The sequence below is a fragment of the Strigops habroptila genome, chromosome 7 (assembly GCF_004027225.2).
Source record: "Strigops habroptila isolate Jane chromosome 7, bStrHab1.2.pri, whole genome shotgun sequence".
Lineage (NCBI taxonomy): Eukaryota > Metazoa > Chordata > Aves > Psittaciformes > Psittacidae > Strigops > Strigops habroptila.
This window is the reverse complement of record NC_044283.2, coordinates 41,502,880-41,527,271: the sequence shown is the minus strand read 5'-3', so window position 1 is coordinate 41,527,271 and position 24,392 is coordinate 41,502,880. Positions and strand designations below refer to the sequence as shown.

Sequence of the window (24,392 nt, the reverse complement as noted above, 5' to 3'; positions counted from 1 at the left end):
TAGGTTTAATAGCTTTCCTGGTTTCCTTGGACTGAACTAGACCTTCTGATGTCTTGTAAAGCAACTTGTTGCTACTTTTTCTGTAACAGTCTTAGGTATTGAAAGACTCATTCATATAATTTAATTTTTCTTTTTAGACTGAACATCATAGATTTTGGAGGCAATGCTTTCTAAATCTTTTACCATTCCTCTTGCTCTCCTAGACTCTTTCCATTTCACCTATATCCACATGTTTAACATGTGATGACCAAAATTGGACCCAGTAGTCCATGGAGGCCTTGTTAATGCAGACTAGAGTGAAATTACTATCCTGTGAGTAAAATACAAGGGTTGTTTCTTTGTCATTGGGTGGGCTCTCTTTTCCAATACCATGACATTGTTTCTAGCAGTCACTTTCTCTTTATGCTGGTAGAGAGAAAGAATGAGAACATGAATGTTGTCATCATGCTCTGGGAGAAGGAATTTGTGGCGCATCTTAATTTTGGTAAATGCCAATTGGAGTTGTAACTACTTATGCTTATTAGCATAATACTTCTAATAAGCTAGAATCAGAGCCAGCAAAAGTTGTTATCTGTTTTATAGTAGTAGAGTGCCTTTTAATAATTTTAGAGGGCAAGACTTCGGTTTCACACCAGGAACTATCTGTTAGGAAGAGGTGCCAATTTGCAAGTCTGTTTTCAGAGTATAGCCACATATTAAAACTAGTTTCAATAAAAAATTAAAGTAAGTAATTATTTTCATTTTGGGGAAATGTTTTCTATTACCTTTTAAAACTTGGCAAGAACAGAAAACAATGGCCTACTGAAAATCTTGTAAACTTGCATCTGCTTTGGAGGCAGGAGGGCAGGGGAGGAGAAGAAAGATGTGTACAAATCATTTTAAAAATGTTTGGAAGTAAAATGTGGAATATCTTTTGAGGAGACCATTACACAGAATAGAATGCAGAAGAATGAATAATCCAGGCTTGTTTCTGTTGAGAAGGACAGAAACAACCAACAAACCACCGAGGAGCAGATATTAGTTCCAATAAAATGTAGTAAAAATATGTGCCATCAGTAATGTGAAGCCCATGTAAACATAGGGTCAGTGTTTACCATGCCTAATCTTTACTGGATACTAATTTAAAGGCAAAAATAAAATTCTGAACAACATGTAACATTCCTTATTTGTTCTTCTACTGAACACTAAGATAAACTTAGATCAAAATATTCAGAATAAATTGTTATATTTAGAAGTGGTCTGCTTAAGATGCATCGCAAGCAGTTTTATGTGGATGGGACATGTGAAATGACCTCTGTTTAGGGGCTACTAGCTTCTTCTGAAACTTGTAATACCAAAATATCAGATTTGGTAACAAAGTTGTGTTGTTTTTTTGTTTGTTTGTTTTGAGTTGTTGGTTTTTTTTCTCTTTAAACTCATGCCTGTGTCTCATGATGGTTTGAGATTCCCTTCAGTACCCTTTCTACTAAGTACACCAGCGTACAGGAGCTTAATTAAAAAGTGAGTTCAGGGTCTTGATGGAATTCCCAGTTTAACAACTTACTATTGTACATCAGCTGAACAACAGCAGCTATTTGTGTGTGCTTTTAGCTTGAAGAAAATGTAAAATGACTTGGTATAAATCAGTTTGTAAGACTCATCACTTAATATTTGCTACAGTCTTTGAGCACTTACATGGTCAAATTACTATAGCTTAAATTCCAGTAATCTTCAGAGCCATACTGTCTTTGTATCTGAGCTGAGAGTCAAAATTTTGGTGCTTGTCGAGCTTTATCCTCAAAAGAAATATTTTGTGTATATGAACTGGTGACTAAACTAAAAGTCTTTATATGAGTTAGCAACAAATACTATGATGTGCAAAGAGCGTAAAGCATGGGGTTTTTTTAAAACTAGTTTCGTGTTAGATACATAACTTAGAAGGTTTTTCAAGTGTTTCTAAAGCCTACCAATCAATTATTCCTTTGAAAACTAAAGAGCATATTTTCTCCCTTATTGGATGAAAAGATGTCTCTCACCTTTCAAAGGATATATTCAGTTTTCTTTATGAACATAGGAAATCTTCTGTTTTCAAGGGGATGTTTTAAAGGACTTTTCCTTTTTAGAACCGAAGGCTGACTGTCCTTTACAGATGTATGATTGGACATCGTAAGAGGAGAGAGTTCATTTCAGTACTTGAACAGACGTGCATTCTGTGTCCTGGAAGTATGCCTGCTGCTGTGTAAGTGGATGGGAGAGATAAAAGAAATATTTATTCAACTGAACTGAATGCTGTGAAGCTTTCACTAAATCTTATGATACAGTAGGTCCTGTTTTAAATATAACATTGTATATATATTTTATATATATAACTGCTTTGAGACAAAGTAGTGCTGAAATTGCTTCCATGGGAACTTGGCTGTTCTCCTTAGGAGAGCCTAGGAAAGACATGTCTGGAAAAAAAATGTTGCACTTGATTTAGAAGCCTAATAAGGGCAGGAAGGGAATAAATTTGATCTTGATGCATTTACAGATGTACATCTCTAGCCACCTCTTCTGTAAGGACTTTTTGATAATCAGGGAAAGTGAAACAGCTTAAATGAAAGTGTATCTTTAGAAGAGGGAGTGCTGGGTAGGCTGGATTTAGGCAATGACAGCCCTATTGGTCATGATTAATGCCTTGCATATCACTAAGAGACCAAGAGGTAATTAATAGAAGTCCAGTACCTCCCCGGTCATGCACTCTATTGAAATGCAGGGCTCCTTAAGAAGTGTTTATCCTGAATTAACTGCGATCACTGAATGGCTTTCAAACAGTGTGTTATATGTAGACAGTGCAGTTTTGTGATGATAGTATGGGTAATGATAGCAATTTTTCTGGGTGGAAGCAGTCACAATCTTCTAGCAGATGCAGATAACTTAATAAAACTCTTACTGCTGTACCACAGGTGAAATTTGGCATCCCTTAAGTTTTCAGGCTTGTTGATAAGGGCCTTTTATTTACTTGTATTTGCCTATATTTACTGACCACAATTGCCCAATGACAGCATTTGTAAATTGTTCTTCAGAGTATACCTGTGTTTCCAGCTGAAGTCTTCACTATATTAGTTACTAATGGAACACAATTTTGAGTTCCTAGATGTGTGTTTTAAGCCAGTGGGTTTCCCCCCCACAGTTTTTGGTACATCAGTAGTCTTGCATCTCCACAGTACCTGTACAGCCACTTCCAAAATCTTTCCTGCAACACATGGCTGCTTGCATGTTTGGGTCTGGAGACAGAACATAGAGCCATATGAGTGTCTTCCGAGCTGGTTTCTTGCTAAACTCTGCATGCTTCTAAAGAAGAATGAAGTTAAGTCAGACAACACCACTCCTTCTAGAGATCATTTTTTGGAGTGAATGAGGTGAATGAGTTTAAGTTCTCTTAGTGTCCCTAAAAAAGAAGAACAATATTGCACTGATTTCCTCTGTCAGTAGCTGCAGTGGGTTTTTTTTTTTTTTATTATTTTTTAATTAAAATAGCTCTGACTTTATGTTAAAGTTTATAAATATCATTGATGGCATCTTTAGAGCTGAAATCTGTGAATTTGTATTTCCTATGACTTAAATTTAACTTGCCAGAAACTCAGCAAAGTATCCTGATGCAGTACATAGCTTTTTTAGACAGATTGTTACGCCAAATCTTCATTAAAACTGTATAGCTATCTTTCAAGCTGTTCATATATTTTTTTTTTTTCTGAGCAATTCTAATACCCAAATAATCTCCTGTAAGCTTAACATTTTGGACAGATTTGGCTGACAGCAATTGGTACAGCTGCTCAAAAATGGATTTTCTTTTCACATAATGTTAAATAACATGAAATGTTGAATTGTCATACTCCATAATTTGTCAGCACTATTGAAAAGACCAAAAATGATCTCTTCGCTGTGTTCTGATGCCTCAAATGGGTACACATGAAGTCTTGTTTTGATGTTTTGACCTGTTAAGACTTGATAATCATCTTGCGTGCCACAACAACTTGTCATACCTGCCCCTGCAGCTAGTACATGTGTTTCAAATTTTTTTTTAGCTGAAGGGCTAAGTGTCAAACCATGTACCTGCCCTCTTTTTTTTACTTCAGTAGGTAGAGGGTAATTTGTCAAGATATGACTTTTACAGATGAGCTACAGGTACATCATTTTTCATCAGGTAAAAGCAGTTCTGCAGTGACAGATTAAATTGTCAGCTGCATGAATTTTTAGATGAAATACCAGTTGTCAAAAACCAAGTAATTAATACTGTTGTCTGTAACTTGCTTTAAGTATTGGACCAGGCATTTAGAATCAGGGGTACGATTCGGGAACACCAACACAAAATGCTCTGTCTTAAGCGCATCGAGGCATTTGAAGACTACATGGTGTGTCCCAGCATGCAGAACCATGCAGCTTCACTGGTGATTCTCTTCACTGTGGTTCATGGGTTATGTCCTTGTGAGAATGTTTTATGAAGAGAGGAAAGACAGCTATATATTGTAGAGATTTTAAGGACATAGATTATTGCAGCTGGTGCTTTAAACTTTCTAATTGATGTGATGGTTTCAGTGGCCCTTTCACAAGGCCCCTCCCCGCCTTTAATATATGATGAGTAAGGTGCTAATTATTGAGCCCTGAGGTAACAGGTTACAATCCTGCTTGTTTCTGAGGGAATTAAAATATTTGTGGTGATCTTCATTTCCCTCATCTTCCACATCCTACACCAGTGGGTGTTTGCTGGACTCAGCTTGATCTTGAAACCACCATATTTCCACCATCATATTTCAACTTTACTATCACTTTTTACATAGCCTTCATGGAGACCTAAAACTTTCTGTCCATAAACTCATTTTTCTCTTTGTTAATAGGTTTCAGGTAACTGCAGTATTTCTTGAAAGCATTTTTCTTTACCAAGTGTTTTATGTAATAGAGCTGTTCAGTGCCAAAAGCTATTGGTGGTCAGTGATCTTATTTCCCTGACACAGACATTATTAAAGCTTTAGGAGGAAATGGAGTTCTTTATTGGACTGTCTTTTAGAGCTTTAAAAATAAACAAGCTTTTGGTCTTTCTGCTCATCTCCATCATGGCTGCAGTGGCATAGCTACTAAATTCTGGAGCTGCTTGCAAATTCTGAAGTTGTATTCAGAGTCATTCAGATTGAAATGTTTTATAAAACTGGCTCATCCTGATGATTAAATGATTAAAACTGAATTAAAAAAATAAATCAGTTGATCGTGATGTGTGTTTAAACTACTTCCTATATGGTAACCCAAACTTTCACGTTTATTCTTTTATGTCAGCACAGTTCTAATACTATTAGGGGCTTGCTGACACTGCAGAGAGGTACTTAAATCCAGGCTGACATCAGTTTTATTACAAACCCCATTCATAGAAACATGTTTAAGTTTTACTGGTCAAGAATTTAATGTTGGACTAAACAGCCTGTTTGTGTAATTTGTTTGATGTATAGTTAGTATGCTATTTGATTGTGTGCTGAAAGAGTACCAGTGGAGTACCACTGTTTAGCTATTTTATGTACGTATTTTATACATTAGGCCTCAAGCAACCATCTGGTTACCTCTTTTGACCCTTTTTTTTTTTTTGTATTTGTGACAACAGCTTTGAGGATTTTAAATAATGTGAAGGCACAACTGATATGTGGCTTAGCTAGAGGAGAGACAGTGGCACACTTCTTGAATTTATATGCATTGTAAGACATGTCAGGCAACAGTAAATGATTTAATTTTTCCAGTGAAATAACACTACTATGCAATCTTCATTTGCTTATACATGCCTGCCTGTCATGAGAGCAAATGTAGGAGGGAAGGGAATAGAGGAGTGTGATCTTTCTACAGGTGTATTGTATTACCAATACAAGCTTCATTAATTTGCACTTTAAATGAGTAAGCTTCACATTCAAAAGCTGCTGACCAAAATGCTAAGCAAAAAACTTTATGGGAAAAGTTTAATATTTTGCTCTCTGTCAGTTTTTAAAGGCAAAAATGGTGGTAGGACCATCAGAATTAGGAGAAGCACCATGTTGCACAGATAAGGCAACTACTCCTTCCCGAGGTATTCAATTTTCACATTCCTGCCTTTTTTCCTCTTTTTCCTCTTTTCTGAAGATACCTTGCTGCTTTCTCTCTGTCTTCCAAGTGATGCTTTATTTGTATTTTGCTGGCACTTCCATTTTCCAGGCAATGAGTCTTGTTATAACATCTTTTTGGGTTTTGTTGGGTTTTTTTGCTATGGTTTTTCTGCATGGGCAATCTCAGAACTTTGTTCATAAAGAAAATTGGGTAGGCAGAAGGATACGAGCCTTGTAAGAATTAAAAGATACCTGAATGGAAATTTGAGCTGTTGTACACCAGCTTCTAGTTGTTAAAGAGAAATAAGGGAGAAACGGAACTGAGAATGAGCACAAGAGGTAAAGATATATCTGAAATCAAAAGGTATAAGGATCAAAAGGTATAAGGAATGAATGAAAATTGTGGTGAGGCTGTAAAAGACTGTCTTGGACTATCAAACACCAGTGTGTGGGGGAGGTAGAGAGTCTTGAACCTCTTCTGGAGGGAGACTGGGGTCTTAATGACTGAATCACTGATTTACCCTATTTCAGAATCTTTGTTCCTTCAGAAGATGTTTTGAAGGGGCGTAAAACCCACTCAATTCCGTATATTTGGAAGAGACACTTCTGGGCAAAGGCAGTAAAGAGTCTTGTAGCTTGACTGTGTCAGCATGGTCTAAGCAGGAGCCAAGGAATGAATCAGAAACTCATGGAGGAGGTGATGGGGTGAGACAGAAGTGAGGTTGAGGCAGCGGTACATTATAGAAGAGATACTGATCTGTAATCTTGCACTTCAGAAGCATGTGATTCTGATTTCTGTGGGAGGTGAATGGGAAGTCACTGAGGGATTTAAACAGGCATGTTTAATTTAAATGATAAAAAGAATAAAACTTTTACTCAGCACTGCAGCTCTAAATATAACAGCTGTTTGTTTCCTGCATATTGTTTCTTTAATGAGTGATTTAGGAGAGCGTGTAGGCTGCCAGAGCCACGCATGAGCAAGGTGCCAAAAGCTAATTAAGGTAGAAATTCCCAGTTATGCCAATGGACTGTGCAAAGTGCATCCTCTTACAGATCAAAGATAGGATTAGGGAAAGGGTCAAAAGATGAGGCGCTGAAGTTAATGAATACGAATATTTCATCACTAGGACAAATAGGATTTTATAGACATATATGTAAAAATAATCCTTGCATGCCTATGGAGAAGAAACTTAAAGTGAGGTGGCTGAGACTGTATAGAAATGTTATATTCTCTGGCTGGCTATTCCTTGCAGTTTCAGATCATATTTTAGTAAATCAGTACAATGTTACTTGGTGATCCTGAGCATCAGAGAGACTATCAAGGATTTTTTTTTTTTTTTTTTTTTTTTTTTTTTTTTTTTTTTTTTGGTGTCAGGTAACATAAGGGAAGCTCAAACTTTCCCTATGTTTTAGAATTCTATTTGAGTTGTGCATAGCTCCTAAAAACCTCCTGTAATTCTTTGAGTGGTCCAGAAATAACCATATCAAAGGCTTTTGAAAGTCAAGTTAGTTATAGTCCCTCCTAAATTGTCACATGATGAGCAATAAATAGATCAAAAATCCTTAGGGAGCACAGGAACAAATAGGAATAAACAGTTGGCTTTCACTGTATCAAAATGGTTGTAATCTGTCACAAGTTTCCAAAGAAGGACAGATTTTCTTTAGTTTTGAAAAGTAGGTAGCAAAAGATGTAGGTGATAAACTGGTTTAAGGACTTTTTTCGATACCAGACAAAAATAGAAAATCTCACTGCTTTCTAGCTAAGCTAGATGTCGGGCTAGCAGACCAAATTTAATGTTGGAAAGTGTAAAGCAATGCATGAAAAGAAAAAGCTGAATTACTCCTACATATTGCTATGTTTTACATTAACAGCTTTTCCTAGAATAGAATAACATACTGTAGTCACCTTAGAAAAACTTCTGCTCATTGTGAAATAGTGGCTTTAAAACGGAGTGTAAAAAATGGCACAGCAGCATCTGTATGTCATTGTATAAATTTGTGTTCTCACCTGTAACACTCTGCTGGATGATCTCAAATATGACAGGAATAGCACACACTGGGGAAAGGCTTAAAGCTGTTAAAGGCATGGAAAAGCTATCATTTAAGAGAAGGAGAGGATTAAGGCCTTTTTTGGCTTGACTGTGAGATGACTAAACAAGGAGTCTATTTTTCTTCCAAAATCTATTTGTTTCAAAGACTCCAATAACCTTTTAAGGGTAAAAGAGTTATTTACTCATGCCTAAAGATAGTAAGTTTTTCTTTAAGATACCTAGAGAGGAGTGCACAAAGCCATACATGTACATATGTGTTATTGTTGTTATTATTATGCTTAGAGTGTATGCCTAATGAATAAGCACGTTGCTGCAAAATGCATGAGAGAAGCTGTCTGGGATGCAGAAGGTGAGCAGTGTGCTTCTTCCAGCTGTGCTGGTTGGTTTGGAAATGATTACCTGGGAACCCTAGGTTACTATTAGATAGACTGTGTTTCAAAGCAGGTGTTTTCACCCTGTAAGGTTTACCTCCCTAATTAGGTGAGAGCATATGAGGTCCAGGTCTGGGTTGGATTCACCTGTTCTGCTTTCCTCCATCCTAGGTTTCCTCTTCCCCTTTTCTTTGGACGGGGGGAAGACAGAGAGGAAGGGATGGTGCTGATAGAAGCAGAGCCATGCTGTGAAGATTTATTTCAGTGAATACTAGGTTTAACCGCATATTGGGGAAGGGAGGAGGATGTAACAGATTCTGTCTCGAGCTGGACGCCAAACTTGCTTCCAGCACGGCTGAGAGTGTGGAGGAGATCCATGGATGGTTGCAGCAGAACTAAACAAACACAGTTCTAAGGGCAAAACTTTTGCAATTTCTTCCTCTTTGTCTTCTACCTTTCTGCTCTCAAAAGAAGCCTGCATCCCTGACCGCCCAATCAGAACCATAGCCTCCACCACCATCTTTTGCTGCCCCCTTTCAAACCTGGAAGACCAGGCTCTTGTGCTGATGCAGCCCTTACATTTATTTACCTCTGAAGCACTGGACACTGCCAATTTTTCTCAAGTTTGGTTTTAACTAACCAGACATCTTGTTCTAAAAGGTAAGATGTGTTCCTGTGCTTCAAGAGGAAGCTATTCCTTATCACAGAATCATAGAATAGTTAGAGTTGGAAAGGACCTTAAGATCATCTAGTTCCAACCCCCCTGCCATGGGCAGGGACACCTCGCACTAAACCATGTCACCCAAGGCTCTATCCAACCTGGCCTTGAACACTGCCAGGGATGGAGCATTCACAACTTCCTTGGCCAACCCATTCCAGTGCCTCACCACCCTCACTGTAAAGAACTTCCTCCTTATAGCTGACGTGAACTTCCCCTATTTAAGTTTGAACCCATTTCAATGGAATGTTTCAAGGAAACATTCCCCACTGTGGTTGATTTATTCCAGACTGTGGTGTTTCATGCACTCTGATAGTGGATGCAGATGAATGTTCCTAGACCACCTGGAATGAATAGACTATTGCTGTGGTCTGACATACAGTTATCCCTGTATTTTCGTTATTAGCATGACTTAAGGTTTGGAAGTGCTCAGCTTCTATACCAGAAGAGTGTTCACCTTCTAAAAATAGGGTGGGGAAGAACATGTAAATGGAAGAGCATGTAGAAGTAAATTTGGAGATTGTTTTTTTTCATGCTGTTGACTAGGAAGGCATCATTGTTTTTTCTTGTTAGAAAACACAGATTTTTACCCATTTATTCAAACATACATTTAGTTGAAAAACTGTGAAGTTCTAGTCTAGCCTGGAAAATATTTCTAATCCTTTGTTTTATGGGCCAGCTGGTATTGGGATTCCGTTGTGAGAGGTATTACAGCAACAAGCTATAAGGATGGCATGGCCAAAAGAGTTTACAGACTTAAATAGACTATTTAAAAGAGAAAGGAAAGAAAAAAAGGAAACTGAGACATGATGACCAGTGGGTGGGTCAGAAGTAATCAGGCCTGAGATCACAAGTTTTCTGTTTCTAAAACCTGGTGCCTTCATCTTGCCTTGCAAGGATGTGGTTGCCCTTTAACTAGACATTAATGAATAAGAACTTTTGTATGTAAACTGCCGCCTTAGACTGAATAGCTTGTGCAACTTTTCTGAGTCTGTGATCTTTAAAATCATCACACTGCTAGGCTGTGTTAGAGACTCTGCTCTGTCAAGTCAGATGAAAGCAGCTACTTTTGTCTCAGCTATGACCTTTACCATAGGCATCCATGTATCTATGTGTATGACTAAAAGGCTACCTGTAGCAAAACCTGACAGACAGCCCTTGCCAATTTAAAGTGCAGAGGTCATATGCTCAAATGAAAGCGTGTGTGCTTGCCCACCTCCCTGTAAAATTCAGGGTGCTTATTATAAGTAAATTAAGCCACTTAAAGAAGAGACTCCGTGTTTGATGTCTCTTACTTGCAACTAGGTTCAGCAGTATGTTGCTACCTGTTGCCACATAAGATGAAATTTCTGGAAGCTGAATAAAGGCCTTCTTGAAAATGCTTCTGTATCCTTCTGTGCCAGAAGGATATTGGTCATGCTTTAAATCATGAAACGTATGTATTAAACCTTCATCTGAAAAAAAAAATAAAAAAAATTCAAATGGGGTGCTAGAGATGCATTTGTGTTGGGAATTCTGTTCCTATATACTTGAATTTTATAAGCACAATATCTAGATTAAAGTAATTATGAAATCTGTCACTAAGCCTAATGCCCCCTTTTCTCTCCCCCCCCTTTTTTTTTCTTGAGGAGGAGGTATTCCTCTGACATTTGTAGGAGAATATAAACATGGTCTGCTCTAGGAAACTGAATAAGTAAAAGATTACAGAATCGTTAGGGTTAGGAGAGACTTCCAGAGACCATCTAGTCCAACCCCTCTCGCCAAGGCAGGGCCACCTAGAGGAGGTTACACAGGAATGTGTCCAAGTGGGTTTTGAATGTCTCCAGAGATATTATCTCAATAAAATATAAAAACATAACTGTAATGCTAAACGTCTGGAGTAATCAAATGGCTTTTGAGTCTACTGAAGGACCATTTATTGCATGTTAGATGTTAATCTTGGCACAATTTTTGTACTGAAGGTAAGCACCATGCACACAAAGCATTTCGATTTCACGCTTTTTCTGTTGCACTTAGTTCTCAGGTTCGTATTACTATAAAACTTGGTAGTCTGGATGCATCTTCTGTACCAGAGAATGTGATAACAGAAAAAACAGAGGTTCACAATCTACTATCCCAGTTGTGCTGCTATTTCCAGCACAGGATTTAGGGCTTTGCAAATAGTGTTTCAATCCTTGTCTTTAAGATTGCCAGAAAATATGCAGTTATACAGGGAGAAAAAATCCTTGTTTGTTGCAAAGCATTCAGTCTGTAATACAGAAAAAACCCCCAACAAACAATTTCTTCTTCAGTGCCCTCCCCCTCAATCCCCCCAGAGTCGTATTTTATACTTTAGGAAACATAGCACATGAACATTTTGATTCTTTGTCAGTCTTTTACGTCTTTAGTTTTAGGAAATGATTTTAAAATATTTGTATCACAGTAATCTTTGGTATAACCAAACTTAGTGTATCTGTCAGTGGGCTTTGAAGCTGAGGGTGGTCTTGGTACTGAAGGTGTGAGATGTTATGGGTAAATCCTGTAGCTGAAACACACTAGCTAAAAGCACCAGCTGATGCAGCAATTCTTTATGTGGGTCAGCCTTTACAGAAAGATCGAAGACCACGTAGAGTGAGTTATGTTGTCCTTCCTACTTAATGTTTCCAGCTTCTTTTAATCCTGCTGCAGGGGAGCTTTGTGTATTATTTGACTGGCTAGCACTTCAGCTCCCATAGTTAAAGACTATATTGTCCAGTTTCTCAATGACGGAGTATCAGCAGCAAGTGGCTTTGTTCAAACTCTCGTTAGTCTTGTTTAAATTATCCAATCCTTAAGAAAATGTGTAGGTATTTTTATGCAGCTGTATAATCTTTTAAGCACTGAATGACAGTATGATGAAGGATTTTCAGCTTTCATTTTAAATGATTTACTGTGCACGTACTTAAATTCAGTGACTAAACTTCATATCAAAACCTCTGTTTCTCTCAAATCAAACTGTCTACCATTCTTTCACTGAAAGGAAAATCTAAAATTTTAACGAAAATTATTTAAGGTTCAAGAATGTTTCACTCCAAGTGAGACAATGTTTCATTTCTGTTTTCAGTATCTTTTAAAAGAAGAAGAGGATATGAAAGGCTCAGCTCATGACTGTTAACAAAAATAACCATCAGAATAGAAAATCAACCTGTCTCTCTTGTGTGGTGGCTTAAGCCAAATGCACTGTTATGTGGTGGTTAAGACACTGTTCTGGTAGAGAAGATGGAGGAGAACCTTCAAGCCAAACAAGGGTGGTTCAAGCATGGTTCTCCCTTGTAGAACAGATGTATACCATTAACTATAGCGTATTACTTGATTAAAGTGACCCTTCTGTTACTTTGTTTGCTTTGTTAATCTTATTTCTGTGCTTCAGGAACCCCTAACTGCATCCCAAATAGCTCCCAAAACTTCCACACATAGCCCCTTCAAAAAACCTCAAGAAAACAACAACAAACCCCATCTCCACCCTAAATGTTTAAATTAATAATTAGTAGTTCATTCAGACTAATCTTTTATAGTGGTGTCTCTTCTAAAGCCAATTTCTGAGCAAATCAGTTACTTCCCATAAATTGCATCTCACTAACTGAGATAGATGCTTAAGTACAGATTATGATGCTGGTTAAAAAGCAGGTATGTAAACCAGTTACTTCTTCCTTACACTCCATTTTAATGTCACACTGTTTTCCAAGTTGGGAGCTATTTAGTATTTTGCAGAATGTGTCAGTCATTCAAAATATTACATTTTCATGATTATTTCCTTCTTTCGAGCTGAAACAGTTCTCTACCAATTTGTGTCTAGTACTAAGGGGATGTGAAGGAATAGGACTGTATCTTGTTCAGCAGTCTGATTCCTTCCTCTTATACTATAAAACTGCCACCTGCACCTGATTTTTAATTGGATGGGGCTCATTAAGCTAAAGGACAAATTTATATATCCACGTCTTCACTGTGCAATAGCATATGAAGTTAAGGATGTTAAGATACCCAGAAGGTATGTTTTATGAGATACATGGTATCATGTTCTAAACTTGCAGCTCATGCACATCTTTAAATTCAGTGCAGTGTCTTACTTATGTATTTTAACACTGGAGCAGGGCACTTAACTTGCAAATGTGGTTCATGTAGAAATGCTAACAGGGCTGAATTTCCCAAAATTGGAACGTCTACATTTTATTCCACAGATGCAAGTGTTAAAATATTTGTATCTATTTTAGTGGGTTTGTATGCATACTCCCAAATAGCATAATTTCTATGCAGTGCTGAATGATTTCACTAGAACTTAGACTACAGTTCAGGACAAACTACAGTTTTAATTACAGCACAGATGCATGCAGATGATAATAAAAAAAATAAAAAAATTTGGATGATCTTTGACCATTATTTTAATTTCCTTCTTCCTTATGCCATGATAGTATAAACAGCAAGCAAAGGAGTTCAGTTTGATTAAATGGTTATTTAAATCTCAGAAATAGAGGTTGAACTTCTCTGTATTTCCAGAGGTTAAACTTCTCTATATTTCCTCTAGATTTGTTTTATGACAGGCATTAACATAACTGCTGCTTTCTGAAATTTATTTCATTTTAATGTTGTAACTGAAAATACAGAATATTTGCAGTTATCAAGGATGTAACTTGCTCTCCTATGTGCTTCTATATTGCCTTGTATTATATTAGGATTTGCACACATCTATTTTCCTAGGTTAGTCTCTTTCCTAATGCTACAGATTTGTTTTCTTTCCCCTCCATGTGATAATGAAATCATCTTTTCTCTTTTAGACAGCACATTGTTCAATTCTCTAGGCATACACCGCTTTGATTTTTATTGGCTTTTTTGCTTGCTAAGTACTTTCATGTTCTGAGAAATTTTGGGGTTTTTTATGCTGTGGGATCTTATTCCTAAAACCTGCAATATGTTCTTTCATTATTTTCATATTGGCATTATACTGATAGTAATGTATTGTTGGTGGGTATCAATTTGAATTTGCGTGAGAATTCATGGCTGAAATCTAAAAGAAATTCCAGGGAATTTAAAAAACAGTGCAGACCGAAATATTGCCTTAAGCATCTTCATACTGCAGGTAGCACAATATATTTTGGCTAGGAGAATCTATCAGTACAAAGAGGAGTGGAAAGATGATAGCATTATTGATATAAAATTACTGAAACAAATTGACTTAAATCAGCAAGCAGAAAGCTTTAATCAATTTAAATTTTACTTTGAACTTTTCAAAACCAGGTCCAGTTAAAGCAGATTGAGGGGCCTGTCTGCTGAATTTTGAATATCTCCAAGTGTGGAGATTCTGCCACTTCTTGGGGAAACTTGTTCCAGGGCTTAACCACCCTCATGGTTTAAAATAAATACACAAAATACAATGCCAAAACAACACAAAATAACAAAAAATAACCTTCCTTCTTTTTTCCAGTCAGACTTTCTCATGTTTCTACTTGTGTCTTGTCCCACTGCTATGCATCTTCAGGGACAGTCCAGCTCACTATTCTCTACCTTCCATTAGGTACTTGTGGATGGTAATAAGACTTCCCCTTTATCTTCTTTTATGGCTAAACAAATTTAGTTTTCGTAGGCTCTCCTTGTAATATCATGTGCTCCAGCCCTCTGATCATCTTGGTGGCTCTTTCCACTGGACTTGTTCCTCCATTCTCAACTAGCAGGACAGTTACTAAAAGCTTACATGTGGTACCAACTTGTGGGAGTAAGGGGCTGTGTGAAGAGGAGTGTGACACTGAACTCTGTGAAGTGAATATACTGTGAAGGGATGCCCATTAGGTCAACTAGCAGCCTTCGGGTAGGAGGAACTTCCTTGTCTGGTGTGGAGGCACTCCAGGGCAGCTTCTCTGACCAGCTTCTCCTCCACAAGGAGGGTTTAATGTTTGATGCAAAATTTACTGATTTGAAGATACCTGGTGCAGATACCATAATGAAGGTGAAGATACCACAGTGTTATGTTTTGATTTAGCAGAGAGATAATTAACTGAAATCACAACACAAGCATGATAAAACAATTGCAATATACATTTGGATTACCATGCAAAAGTGATTCCCATTACTGGTTTCTGTATGCCCACTATCAGGATGTTGGGCATCCCCAGTTCACTGGGCTAAAGCCAACTCAAGACCATTGCTCTCTTCAGATCTCCTTCGGTTGGTTGGTCAGATTTTATACATTACTGTTGGGCTGATCTTCATGTATACCTCTTCCCCCTGCTGATCTGGCAAGCTGGGAAAGATGTTACACCCTACTAATGGTCTCGGAGAAGGCTGTTGGCACAACCTGGTGACTCACTGGTACAGCCATATATCTAAAACAAAGGTTACCCTCCAGTCCCCTTGTGTTAAGTTCAGCTTTCTTTACACCACTTGGTGCTCATTCTTGACATTCTTCCCTGAGTTCATCACCTTTGCCCATCTCCTCTGAGCCTTCTTCCATTGTAGGGGTTTGTTGGTCACACAAGCTGTATCTCCCTGAGACTGTTATAAATATGTTCTTGTGAACTGATGGGGGAGGTGCCTGCCTGTACTGGCTGCTCCCTTGCCTTGGAGCTCAATACATATATGCTTTGGTCAAATAAGATAAATGTGTCCAGCTGCACAAAAGTGAATCATGGTGCTGTCTGGAAATGAAGAAAGAGAAAAGCTGCAGGCAACATCAGTACCCTCAGCCCTCAACATACTCCTGGCATGTACCTGAAGGGCCTACAAGAGAGGACAGCAGCCTCAGATACAGGTTGATGGTCTAGCTGAGTCATTTTGAAGGGCTTGAATCTACTCTAGTGAAAACAGGCACCCAAGGTTAGGGCCTTAACTGGATCCCTCCTGACTATGCAGGTGACCCTGCAGGTGGATTTTAAAACAAATACTTGTACCTGCTCACAGTCCTTTTTGTCTCAGTGGGGTTGGAAAGGTGTATTTGGCATGGCAGGTGTACACAGCTTTGGGAATAGGAGTGTCGCTGCAGGAAGGAGAACCAGGAGGAGATAACCAGGGAATAGTCTTCAAAGACTTGAAAGGGTTAAGTGATCTGTTCTAGGAAATCTAGCAGTCATTCCAAGATTCATCACCACAATTTTGACACAATAAAGAGAATACGTTATTTCTTACTTGCCATCTGTAATTATAATCTGTTCAGTTTCTTTGATTATAAAAACAACAACCTCTGTGATGAGGATATATTTTCATAGAATAAGCAATTGGAGATTATTTCCACCACCACTCCGCCCCGCATTTCTTGCAGTACAAAGCGGTATGCATATTAAAGTCTTTTTGATCTTTAAAGGAAAGTTAGGATACCCTCTACTGGCTATTTTTGGAAATTAATCTGAGCTGTAGCCTACCAGTTTAGAGTCAGCAGCAGCTAAACTTAATCTCTACTGCAGTTTTAATATAGCTTTTTTTAATGGGTTTGAGAGGAATTTGGGTGGTTTTGGCCTTTTTTTCTCCTGCGTAGTTCTGCCCCTGGCTTCAGTAGAGTGAATCTGCCTGTGATGAAACTGTATTTTTAAATGCAGGTTGTTGCAGCTTCCAGGCTAACAGTTCTATAGGTACAAATGAAAATAGCTCGATGTTATCACAGCTTTCGTTGCCTAGTAACCAAAGCCCAATGTATAATTTCAATGGGATAAATTTCATGCACTTTGCCTCCCTTTTCCTTTTTAGTAGTGGTATACACATAAATATATTTAGATTTAAATGTCGTATTGTCTGATAATTAAAATGTGTTGAAATCTGTAGCTGTACAAAGTCAGTTACAATGATTTAAGAATTTCCCATAATGAAAAGTGATCTTCTAGTTCTTGTAACACTGCTTCACTGTTCATATGAGTGAGCAAGTGTCTCAGTGTGACTGTGCATACAAATCTTAAATCCTTCTGCATACCATTCTCATATTTCACCTTTCCATTTTGCTTACTGATTTGGTCATGATTTTACATGTTTTTGTAATGGATACATTACTGAATCCATTTAAGCAGTCAAGGATTGTTCTCGGAATTATTTGCTAAACTATACTGATAAAATGCCTAAAATTATATAGGACTGTTCTTCAATTAGTTACCTGATTTGTAAGCAAACTGGAACTAGTTGTATAAATAAATACTTGTGTTAGATTTCTAGCCTTGATTTTTGGTATTTAATTTCATGATCATATCTTATCCTAGAATTCACTATAGAAGGAATTATCTACTCACTGTTATAACTAATGATACTTTAGTTCTAGTAATAGAAATTGTTTTGCTGATATTATCTTCACATTTTCATAAACATATGCTAAAATAAAATTACTTCACTGTACTGTTTTAACCTTGTCATTAGTAACCTTTAAGCTTACTAATTTTGTTTTGAATTGTGTGACTTTATGTGACATTTATGCTTATTACTTACAGATCTTCTCCATTTATTTTGTTAGACTGATTTGATATTTTCAAGGATTATCTAAGATTTAAACTAATTTTCAGTTATTTTGCTTAGGAGCAGTCTGTATGTCAGTGCAATCATGTTTGTGTCTTTCCTTCATTTCTCTTTCATTAGCATTTGATACTCAAAACAAACTCTTGTTAAATGTATGATCCTTCCTTTTTGCTGTCCACGTTGATAGCCAAATACGTAAAACATATGCTATAGTGGACTATTGCTTCAAATTAGGGATTAATATCTTGAGGAACAGAAAGATGGTTTTCAAGCAGGCTTCATAAATGTCAAGCTCAAGAGAGAAGAACAGCCATAAATCATAGAAATGGGACCAAAAGTGAAGTTTAAAGTAGATATTCGCTTTACAAGAATTCATTACAAGGTATTATTTCACCTGAAGTCCTTTTTGTTTTAGTTTGGGTCATAATTTTTAGTTTTATTTCAAGAAAAAATCTAAAGAGTAAACAATAACGTTAGCTCTTTAGAAGCAGAGTAGATAGATGCTTACAAAGACGATAGCAAATATTTGATTCTGCACAGTTACTAAAACTAAAACTTCTTCCAAAGAGCAATAAAGAAGTATATTCTGCCACTTTCATGTAGTGTCACATAGGTTTCTAAACTGTTTTGCTCTGCTCTTCCATACCTCTTTCTTCTTCCAGTTTTCTTCTTGTTTGACTCTCTTTAATTCTTGCCAAGTAATTGTTTAGATGAAAAGCAAATATTAAAAAGACACCCATTTGGTGTTATCTTTGGTGTGGTGTTTTGGCTTTTTTTTTCCCTTGCTTATTATTGATGCAGCCCTATAATATATGTTTTCTCCATATGTAAGCGAACAGTTGCAAGATTTCCATGTTAAAATTGTGTCTGTTGTCATCCACTAACGATGCAAGCTAACATCAATTTCACACCTGAATGTTCTAAAATAGAAGTCTCATTAAAATAACTGTCAAAGGCACAGAAATAAATAAAAATATTGTGAAGAAGAAATTGTAGATAGCAGTATGGGATTTTGCTCAAAGGCACAATTATAGTTCACCTAAATCCCATAAAGTTTTAGTGGGTAAATAAAATGTATGTTATACAGGATTTTTTAAATTCTTCTTTACTTTTTACTTTGTGAAAGTTGAAGAACAGATACGTAATTTACACTAATTCCTTACTGACATGGATTTTTAATGAGTTATAGAATGTTTTATATATGCGGGCTTTTAAATGCCATTCTTCCAAGAAGGTCACATAAAGATGCTTATTATTGGTGGTGAAAAATGGTGGAATATCCAGTGCTTGCATGCAAACAAGACTTACATATTCTATCCTGGTCTAGAAAACTGATTTTAAGAAATACCTAAACTGAACGTTTGGAAATGAGATTAATTGTGGACTGTTTGGAACAGTAAGAAGGGAACTTGTGAATGAATATTGGGAAAAGTTTACATGAAGTGTGAGAATTATAATCTATGGGATGATTTTACAGTGAAGATGGTGGTAAAGCTGTTGCTCATTTTAAATCTTAAATGGTATTTGCAGAATCATGTTAATGTTGAATTTTAAGTTCTTCAGTAACATAGGGCTGCAATTTTCCTCTCTGTTTTAATCCTAGTTTTTTAATGGGTTATTTTGTTTTCTTTATTAATATTGAGAATACTCTTGTATAATCTCAGAATTGAATGGGGATAGTAACCACCTGTTGCTTTTTACAGGTACTGCTCCCAGCAGCTGGTCTCTTGCAACTGCAGGATGTGAAAAGGACTTGCTGTGAATTTTTGGAATCCCAGCTTCACCCTATTAACTGCTTGGGGATTCGTGCTTTTGCTGACATGCATGCATGCACAGATCTCTTGAACAAGGCCAACACGTATGCAGGCAAGTTATCACTAGTATAGCATATAGCTTGGTGTCATTGTGTGTGTGGGTACACACAGAGGTTCCATGCCCATCTAACCCCACCCAGACGAAACTGAATTTTATCCAGGGTATTGCAGATGTATCTTCTGATGAAGAGTGCATTTGATACTAATGTCTCTAAGAGAAATAGTCTTCTGGCTATAACATGGTTACAGTAAGCACAAAGAGGCAGCATCTTCATGGCCTATCAGGGCCATACAGGGTTCAAGCAATTAGTAACCTAGAAAGAAGCTAGCTTGCTGTTTAGAATTGTCATTTAGGAGAAGGTATCAGGAAAAAAGAATTAAAATTTTGGCAGCTGCCACAAGCCAAAGTCTGTAGGAAGTACATGGGGAAGGAAAGAAGACAAGGGCATAAAAGGGGGGGCTATCTGTAGTCCCTCTACTGCACTGGCTGAGAAGCAAGAAATGTACCAGGAGTATTGTGTTACCGACTCATCTTCTGAAAATCCTACGCATCTAGTCCAAGACTTGAAATTTCCTACTATAAAGGTCACCTGTAGTCTCATTCTTCTACCTTGACACAAAGTAGGTGGAGGTGCATCTTCTAACTAACCATATAGCTCAACCAACAAAATTCTACTTTCCTTGTAAAAGTTCATGGAATTCTTCATTGTATTACTAAAAGTACATTGTCTTGGTCATCTTAGAAAGTGTTATGCATATGTGTAAGAGGACTGTCTCATATCAAGTCTTGACGTTTTTGAAAATGAAGTTCTCATTTCGCTTGCTGTTGTGAATCAAAAGCAATTCTCATTTGGCGGTTAAGTAACAGTAGTATTGTATGGGGGGTCAAGGAAGAACAATTATTCCCTTTTTCTTGGTGCTGGTGGAAGAACGATGGACTGAACTTTAAGGTAAATGCAAACAGGCTAAAGTGAATCCAAGGAAGTTTAACATGAACATATTAAGAAAACAGACTGACCTATATGACAGACTGTGAGAGAAGAGAGTCTTTTCAGTCAAGAACTAAATGGCTAGGAGTATGAGGGGAATGCAGATCTTCCTGTGCAAAAAAATGACTGAGAATGAGCAAGCTTGTGAGGTATTTTTAAAGTCGTTTCAGTTATTAAACAAAAAATCTAACTAAAAGTAGCACAGATCAGGCAAGCTGTCTGTGAAAGTTATGGACTCTCTACTGTTAGGCAGCTGTAAAATACCCAATTAGAGTAACTTATCATTTAGGTTGATCTAAATCACGTTTGTGTGCAAAATTAGATGATTTGAAGTTGTTTCTAGCTTACATTTCTACAGTTCTATGAAGGCTAAAATATTTGGTTTTTTCTTCTTCTTTTTGTTCTTTATATTCCAAATACACTTTCTGCTGTTGGAAACTCTTATACATGTAGTTTTCAGATAGTGTATTAGAAAATTGGTGATTTTTAACATACTGGATTAAATCTTATTTGATGACCCTTGATACCATTAAAGGTTGCAAAATGTAGATTACTAAAAAGAAAACATTGTGTAAGCTTGTAGGTTTGTAACATAACACTGTAATCAAAACTAAGGCTTTTCATTTGTTCAAGTAGCAATGATTTTAGTGCTCTTTCGTGTGTAGAGTGCCCTGGGGTCTTGATGTTTAAGTCGAGAGTGAAGATGTTACACTGAGGAATTACTTTTGAATGGAAGCTTTTTGTAAGGAACAAAACCATTCTTTTATAGGATGTAACTTACTAGCCACTGTAGTAATATATTTCGATTAGAGCTTTGGCAGTGAATATTCAGAGAGTAGGACAAATTCATTTGGAAATTCAGAAGTCACGGGTTGTCAGAGGTTGAGAGTGACTCTCAGGTATGCCATATTACGTGCAGCTTGCACTAGCTGCCCAGTCACAGATCTTTTCCTGTCTTTTCAGTGTCTCTTGGATGTTTCATTTCTACTTCAGGTTCAGCAAAACTGAAGTGCTTTCCATCTAAACATCTTTCCCTTCTACCTGTCTTCCTCTGTCCTTGGTGACTTCAGTGTTCTCCCAGTCATTCAGGTTCGTAAACTTGACAACTTTAACTTTCCTCTGCCATTTTCTCTCTACTACTCAGTCGTGTGTTCCTCTATTTTGTTTATTCCCTCCCTACCAAATCTGCTCTACATCATGTTTCCCTTTTACTGCAATGTAAATCTATCTCTGCCATAACTTCCTCTCTGTTTGCTAAGGTCGTTTTACTACTTCTGTGATATTCCTTTTCCCCCTACATCAAATTCTAACCTCTCATCCTTGGCTTTTTTACTTGAATCTTTTTTACTTGAATCTTTCATATCTCTCTATTGCTTTTGTGCTTGGAACTAACGTTCTCTTTCCACTTTAATCAACCACTTCCATTTTTGTCAGATTCCTCCAGAAGGCAGTTTTCCTCATCTGTGCTTCCCTTTCTGTCCTCATATTATCGGAGTCCTGATGGCCCGTACCACAAGCCGCCAGCTCAACTCCTACTGTGTTTTTGCTATATCTGTGTGGTGAATTTTAAAGCAATGCACACTCTGTTCTTACTCTTGATATAAATATGCTGTGCATAGTCAGGGTGTGAGCTACTTCATTGCATTGCAATCTCTGTGCTGCCTTCCTTAATCCCTAGCACTCTGTCAGGCTTCATACAAGAGCAATACGGAGAAGAGAATTTAAAAATAAATATCCTGAAAAGGCTGCAGAAAAAAATTCATGTGATTGTATTGCTTTTCATAACATTTCTAAAATATACATTGACCAATTAGCATCATTAACAATTAGTACAGAGTTAAAACTGAAGATTTTCCTGAAATGGAGTGCTAAGTGCTCTAATTCGTATGTCTAGGTCCAAATAACAGGCTTTTTATTACCTTGAATAATTTTAGACCTCATAAAAAGCAGGATTTATGAATGCTTTAAGTGGCCTTAATTCCTAGAAAATCTCTTTTCCAGTATAGATTGGGTTTTTTGTTTTGTGGTTGGTTTTTTTGTTGGGCTTTTTTTTTTTACCCCACTTCCAGGAGATTATAGTATTTTCTATCAAGAATGGACATTTCAGGGGAAAAAAAAATGCAGTAAACTCATATGATTAGATGTCTATCAACAGAACCCTTGGTTGCCACTTTAAGTGTGAAACTGAGGTATACAGATCGGCCATACTCAGAAGTTTTTAGTCCAGTGAAATTGTATTCAAATTATTTATGTATCAATTAAAAAAACTTCAAAAGCTGTTCAGGTTGTCTTTGAAAGTACTAGCTTTTGTAATGCATACCTTACTCGAGAAGTTTTAATGTATATGTGACTCAATGACTTTGTGGTAACCCTGTTTAGACTATTATGCAAAGATTTTTAATTAAATATTTTTGTCTTTGAGTAATATCAAATCCAAAAAGCTATTATATTTTTCACCTTTTATGCAATAGGAAGCAAGGCATGCATTTATTAACTTAATGTTAATGTTAATTAATGTTCAGATACCAGGCTTAATGTTCAGATATTTAATGTTTTAGGGAACACATTTTAGTGTAGCTGTTGCTTAATTTTGAATTTTAAGGGTTTTTTCCACCTTCTATTCTGACTATGCCTTGGTTACTTCTAAACATCCTTTGTTCAATTTAGTAGTAGAAGCTAATATTTATATAGATTACTTTCTAGAAATATAAGATCTAAGACCCTGTCAAGACCTTAAGTGCAATATTGATTAAATGTGTTTGAGAGCACAGGAACTGTGTCCAACTTGTAGCCCTCCCTCTCTGGGTCATTTTGATCAGGCATCCTTTGCTGTGCCAGGAAGCTATTTGCTGGTACTAGCTGGAACTTGCAACGTATTAAGCAGAGCACTGGCATGCTCAGTACTCCTGGCAAAAGCAGGGAGGAAGGGTTGGCCTCCATTTCTCCTTGGAATAGGTCGATCATCAGTCTTGTTGGATTTCTGTCAAACTCCCTGGTTTTGTTCTGTACTGTTTTATACCCATTCAGGTCAATGTTTTTGCTCTTGAATTTTCAAGCTGCTTACTGCCTGTATTTGAGCCATCGTAGCTTCTTTCCCCTCCACCCTCGCTTTCTTATCTCAAGTGGCTCTTTGTACTTTGTCAAGGCTCTTTCTTACAATTGAAAAAATTTTATCAAAAGTCTAAGCCAAATATACATGGCTTTGCCAGTTCAGAATTAGTCCTTGTATCATAGATAGCGGAACTCCCAGGAGCAGACATTTCGGGATTAAGGCTCCAGAAACTAGCACGAATACGGAAGAGGATTATTAGATCGAAAAAGTAGTGGAAATTTTTCCCTGCTAGAGAAAGCGAAAAGCATTTGGATGTTTAACTTCTTTCAGTCTTTATTTTGCTACAGTTGCTATTTAATATTTACGAAAAAGAGGCAGGGAGATACTTCTGCTAATAGACAGTAATAGCATAAAAATAATTTGATGCCAGTATAGATCAGAAGTTATTGGAAAAGTGAAACTCTGGAACTTTCTTCCAGTGGGAGTAAAACCCCAATTTTCATTAAAATTGGAACTTCATAATTCTATGGTGGAGTTGGTCCTCCTGTAGCAGAGTGAGAGATTTCTGTAATTTAGGAGAGACATTTGTATGTATCTATGATGCCTATGGAGAGATCTGAAAATAGTGGACAATTGATACAGATTACTTGGAATGAGCTTTTGTTGCAATTAAACTTTCCCAGATGTGCCTTGTTCTCGTGATGTTCCAGAAAGCAGTCCTGCTTTGGGTCTTGTCACACTTGCACAGTCAGGGACTACATTCAGCTGAGGCCTCTCATCCTTCTTTCTTGTGTTAGGATTCCTGCAAAGAGTATATAGCATAAGCGCTGCTAGTCTGTCCTCAGTTTTAGTCTGATATACATCTTACATAGTCTTAGAGGATG

At 37.1% G+C, this 24,392-nt stretch overlaps 1 protein-coding gene across 3 annotated transcripts in view; it reads left to right on the top strand.

Annotated features, from left to right (window-relative positions):
- KLHL2 (kelch like family member 2) overlaps positions 1 to 24,392 on the top strand; it is a 61,507-nt gene that overhangs the window by 17,479 nt on the left and 19,636 nt on the right. For 2 of the 3 annotated variants that reach the window (XM_030491528.1, XM_030491526.2), the window contains exon 5: positions 19,357 to 19,519. In XM_030491528.1, the coding sequence (XP_030347388.1) occupies positions 19,357 to 19,519 (163 nt within the window). Of the gene's footprint in view, positions 1 to 12,028; positions 12,043 to 19,356; positions 19,520 to 24,392 lie in introns of those variants that run through there. The other variant, XM_030491529.1, reaches the window with a different exon arrangement.